This window comes from Cheilinus undulatus, linkage group 3 (genome assembly GCF_018320785.1).
Source record: "Cheilinus undulatus linkage group 3, ASM1832078v1, whole genome shotgun sequence".
In the NCBI taxonomy this organism is placed as follows: Eukaryota; Metazoa; Chordata; class Actinopteri; order Labriformes; family Labridae; genus Cheilinus; species Cheilinus undulatus.
Genome location: NC_054867.1, coordinates 10,644,303 through 10,650,302, shown reverse-complemented (window position 1 = coordinate 10,650,302; position 6,000 = coordinate 10,644,303). Strand labels below are relative to the sequence as shown.

Below are 6,000 nucleotides of genomic sequence, written 5' to 3'. Positions count from 1 at the left end.
CACAGGTGTATAAAATAAAGCACCTAGCCATGCAATCTCCATTTGCGTTATTAGAAAGTGGAAGCATTTAGCAACAACAGCAACTCAGCCACGAAGCATAAGACCTTGTAAAATCACAGAGCAGGATCACTGACTCCAAAGGAGCCTGAAAGTCTCAAACGCTCTGCTGATTCCATAGCTGAAGATGCCTGAATTTCCACTGGCATTAATGTAAGCCAGGGGTGTCCAAACTATGGCCCTGAGGGCCAAATCAGCCCACGGCCCATTTCAAATTCCAATGATAAAATGGAATATGGCCCACATTAAAACATGACGCTTGTACTTAACTGTATAATACTTGTTGTTTTAAGCAGAATGCAAGGCTACCATATTAAATCTGTAAACAAACATTTTGACAAGAAGATTTCTTGATTATTAACATCCTGACAGATTATCACAGCAAACTGCAGCACCAATAACTTTTCTGGGGCAGAGTCAGTGGTAGCCAGGGCTAAAGAGGGCTCCCTGAAATCTGATTGGCTCCCCCAAAATCCTGGCAATGACTGTCTATTTGCCCTGCCAGCCATCAACAAGCCATTTAGGCTTACTCAGTTGCAAAGCATGTATTAACTTACATTGGATTAGTCTTACCAACTTTAAAATCCTCATGGCGAGGAATATGAAAGTGGTCCCAACATCCTAACATATTTTTGTATGTGGCCCACAGTGGAAAAAGTTTGGACACCCCCGTAAGCACTAAAACTGTGCAGTAGGAGCTTCATGGAATGAGTTTACCTGGCCAAGCAGCTGCTTGTAAGCCTCACGTCATTTGGTGGAGGAGGGATAATGGTATGGGGCTGTTGGTCAGAGTTTGGCCTAAGCCCCTTATCTCCAGTGAAGGCAAATCTTAATGCTTCAGCATACCAAGACATTTTGGAGAATGCTATGCTTCCAACTTAAATGAATGCTCTACCGAACGAATGGGTGCAAATTCCCACAGAAACACTCCAAAACCTTGTGGAAAGCCTTCCAAGAAAAGTGGAGGCTGTTATAGCTGCAAAAGTGGGGCCAACCCCATATAAGGGCATCTGAATACTCATGTCCATAAAGTGTATCTCTGCTGATACTGATATCACTATATACAAGGTTCTGCTCAAAACTTGAAATGCTCACCTTATAAGGTGATGCAAGAGATGGGCAATGTTTCTTTCTGAATATTCAGTCATTATTTCCAAAAACAAAAATCAAAACCTTGCAAAGCTGATGGATTGGCCAGATTCCATGTTTGTCATCAGGCAGATACAGCCTGCAAAGTTTCAAGCTGAAATGCTTGATGCTGGTCTGAGAATGACCAGACCAGTCACTATTATTGAGGCATTGTTTGGTTGGAGTGCAAGCTCATAAACGATGGGAACTGCCAGCACAGCTACTGTATAACAGCAGTTTTATCAGAATTGGACCACATTTCTTTATTAAAAAAAAGAGCATACAACTGCACTGAAGGCTTTTGAAATTTTGCTGACACCATTATAAATTTCTGAGCTATTATCTTCCATACTGGTTTCATGCCAATAATATCATGCATCCTTACATGACAACCAATTGAAGCAGATTCATTGTGTTTGGTATTGATAATTAAGCTGCTCTCAGATGTAGATGAGGTTTGCAAAGCAAAGCAGCACAGATGGACAGGGATGAAGGTGAGATATGGCTAAGACTGAACAACAGAAAGAGCATCTTGACTGAGCGAGGAGAGGCCAAAGTGATGGGAAAATTACAAGAGGACAGAGCGGCGTAAAAGAGACAGGACAGAAGGATTAAATCAGGGGATGTGGAGGGCGAGTAGCCCCTATTAGGGCTTTGTGAACAGAAGTACTTCATTAAGCTATGGTCGATGTCACCATGCCACATCTAGCATACTAATACAGACTCATATAAATCCTCTCTGCATCCCTTCTTTCCTTTTGATGAATTCTGATCCTGCAGTATCTTTACCTCTACTTCAATCTCCACTTTTCGGCACTTCTCCAATTCTTTTACATCTAGAGAAGCTTCCTCCTTCAGTAGAGTTTAGCAGAAGTGAAATGAGGATAAGAACAAAGTAACTTATCCAACAATCAGCTGGTGTTTATCAAACTTTCAAGAATTACACTCATGACTGTTTGTTAGACAGTCTAGGAGTAAAATATTCAGAAACGTTGCAGAGAAACATACTCCAACTTAAAGCAAAATATAACATTTAGACTTAGAATAGCTCTCAGTGATTATCGACTACAGTACCTATACTGACTATCCTTCCTAGGCTTGGGTGTTCAAGTCAGTCAGTCTGCTGCTGTCAAAGACTAAAACTAAGGATGTTTTGTTGTGATTTTTATTTCAAATTTTGTTAGCTTTGTAAGCAGACAATACAGTTTTAATTGGTATGATTTTATATATTTTGTTTTAGTCATTTAGTTAGTTTTAAGTAACTATAATAACCTTGGTGTCATACTATATGGGGTTGTGTTGTTTGTGTTGTGTCTAATCATATCATATGTGGTTGTATTGTTCAAATCTCATCATATCGAACTGACTGGAATTGAATCGTATTCTATCGTACCGTACCATGCCATACCATATCATATTGTGTAGTATTGTATTGTACCGTATCGTATCATATCGTACCGTATCGTATTGTACAGTATTGAACAGTATCGTATCATTTTCCATCGTCTCATAACATAACCGAGATACATGATAATGGATGCTTGCAGATATCCAATAGGCGTATATTTACAAATTCATTTAAGCCTATTCTGATACGTTATCAACATACAAATGCAGTTCAGACCAGAAACTTCAACCTTTGAAACACACTGTAAAGTTCAAGGATAAATAAAGACAGACTTTAGTCCTTGAGGATGAAAGGAGAAGACTTCAGCCGATGTAGGTCTGCTAGTTGTGCCTCAAACTATTGCCAGTATTCAGTTACAGTGTTCACAATTCCAATAGTTAACCATTCAAGCTAATATCTATTAATACTAGTATTATACTGATAACTGTGCATCCCTCAGTGTAACTTACTGTGAGTTGAGTCTATTGTTACATCCGTAATAATAACCAATAAACGGGATCGACTGACACAGATAGACCCTGTGATCTGCCATCATTGCTGTAGAATCTGTTTTCAAAACTCCCGCTTTTAGGCATCCAAAAGCTGTTGCCATGTAAAGAAAAAGCCAAAATTCAATAAAAGGCTACCATTTACACTGGTCTTAGTTTTAGGTTTATACCTCAGAAGTGTCTCAAATGCCTGCCCTGTTGTGTGCAGCTTGACAAATGTAAGTTTACATGCTCTCATGAGTCTAAGCTGTCATTATATGCTGATGACTCACTATTCTACATCTACCAAATCCCATCAGTTCAAGCTTTACTAGGCCAACCTTTTTAGTTTGACTGCAGAGGGTGGTTTAAGTTGACAGAACTGGGTTGATGGTGATGATTTTTTTTTTGTTGTGTTAGGTGTAAAAAGAGAGAAAAAGGTCCTCTTAGATAATTCAACATATCTAAAAAATTATAAATAAATAAACTCAGTGATCCACAGAGAGATCCTTGGTTTTCTTTTAGTTATGGCCTTTCTACCTAAGTTTGTCTTCAAGTTTGATGTTTTTAACTATTTCTTTTCTTTCTTTTTTTCCTTAATTTTCATCTGTTGTAATAATTGAAGTAGTTCAAGTGTACAAGCTGTTGTAAGAACAGACTTGGAGGTGGTTTGTGGCTTTAAGGAGCATACTCTTCTGCTCCAGATCCTCTTTCTTTATATTTTTCTTTCCGCTGAGAAGGAGAGTGGTGTTGTAGGTCCCATAAGAAGTAGTAAAAGTTCAGTATCACTCTTAAGACCCTGATTCACAGAGCCAGAGAGGCTGTCAGCGAATCAGGTGTCCGAGAACTAAAAACCTGTCTGTCCTTAGCCAATCACATCCGCCGGGAGTCCATTAAGACTTTCCTCAGTTAGTTTAGAGCTCCCTCTGTGGCTGGCAAATGTGAAAACACAAAGTCAGTGTCCTTGCTGTTTAACACTGAAGTGCTTTAGTCACAGACAGGCCTTCTGTTTCGCACAAACACAAACACTCCGAGGCAACGTCTAAATCTACTTTGCAGAGTATTTAAAGTGTGCGCCCTTTTATTTCTAGCTAGCACAGTTAAATCCCTCAGGACTGATCTTTTTTTTTTTTTTTTTTTGCTAGCGTAGCCAACATCATGTCGACCACTACTGATCAATCCACAACCTCTTCAGAAAAGCGTTGGCTGTCATACCCACTCCTGAACCGGGTATTTGTAGTAGTGTGGCGTCATGGTGTTCTGCTGCACTCCTTTGTTCTTAAACTGGAAAATGGTGTACACCAGGACCAGGATGCACAGAGACAGGATGCAGGGGATCACCACAGCGATGGCGTTGACCGTCGTCGGGACGTCATTGATGGTCACCATGATGTCCACATCATCCAGAGGCAGCTGGCGGTCACCACGGTTTCCTTTGCTGCCGGAGCGCTCCATGTCAGACTGGTCACAGCCCATCCAGTCACGCAGGATGGACTTGGGGTATCCGGGTTCCACCGTCAGCTTTTGGTTGTCAAACTTCCAGTACTCCTTCCCTTTGTAGAAGTAGGTGTAGTCTGAGGAGGATGATAGAGTGTGATGAAGAGGAACAGGGCATGAGGAAGAAAAGGAGAGGAAACAGAAAAACAACGTTAGTGGTTCTTTTTTTGTTTTGTTTTACACAAGGTCTTCAATATTTTTTAGGTGTCATTAAATTTCTCAGCATTCCTTAACTCATTATTTTTCTTTGGAACTCATAATTCTGACTTTTTTTATCTCATTATTTTGACTTTTTACATCATAATTTAGCTTTAATATCATAATATATCTCTTTATCTTGTATTTATAACATTTTCTTTTATTATATTATGATTCTTTTACCTCATAAATTCAATTTTATTGTTATTATTTATTATTTATTTTCATCTGATAATTTCATTTTTTATTTGATGAGTTGACTTTTAAGCCATATTTTAATTTCTCATCTCATAATTAGGAATTTTTTTTCTCATTAATTGGCTTTTTATCTCATAATTTTAACATTTTAACCCATCAATTTCACTTTTTATATAATATTAACTTCTCTAAATTATGTTTTTTTAAATTAAACAACTTTAATGTTTTTTTCTGATTATTTGACTCTTTAAGTCATAATTTTTATCTTTTCATCCCACACTTTACTTTTATTACTTAATTTTACTTTTTGTGTTGTCATTTTGATTTTTAATCTGAATTTTCATTTTTCATCTCATAATTTGACTCTTTATCATATAATCAATTTTTAATCTCATAATTTGTGCTGTATTTATGAATAATAATTAGAATTTTTTTGTATCTCAAAATTTCAACGTTCCATCTCTTTATTTAAACTTCAGCTCATATTTCAGTTTTTTTATCTAAAAGTTTTTACTCTTTATTCCAGATTTTCATTTCTTATCTCATAATTATGTTTTTTCTTATTATTTGTCTTTTTATCTGACATTTTCAACTTTTTCAGGCTACTGACTGGTTATCTCAGATTTTTACTTTTATATTTTCATCTTTTGATCACATGTTCAAACTTTCTATTTCAAGGTTTTGACAGAATGAGACTTTATGTCTCATTATTTGATGTTTTATCTCATAACTTGATTTTTCATCCTATTTACTTTCCTTTTTAGCTCATATTTTTGACACTTTTTCACATAAGTTAGACTTTTAATCTCATGATTTTCATTTTTTTTGTGCTTAATTAAAATTTTTTTTGCAAATGATTTAAAAATGTTTATGTTAATTTAATGTTACATTCAACTCTTTAGCATGAAAGTTTGACTTTGTGTCACAGCTTACTTAGTTCTCTTGGATTTTCAACTCTTTATGTCATTTTTTCACTTTATTCTACATTTTGACTTTTTTCTTGCAAAATTTAGACTTCATAATCTTAGAAATGTATTTATTTTGCTC

The 6,000-nt window shown here is 36.6% G+C and overlaps 1 protein-coding gene across 1 annotated transcript in view; it reads right to left on the bottom strand.

Annotated features, from left to right (window-relative positions):
• Window positions 1-4,269: 4,269 nt before the first annotated feature.
• The window catches only part of mmp24 (matrix metallopeptidase 24), a 128,484-nt gene continuing 126,753 nt past the window's right edge, over window positions 4,270-6,000 (bottom strand). Inside the window, exon 10 of the mRNA XM_041783323.1 lies at window positions 4,270-4,634. Within this exon, the coding sequence (XP_041639257.1) occupies window positions 4,270-4,634 (365 nt within the window). The remainder of the gene's footprint in view (window positions 4,635-6,000) is intronic.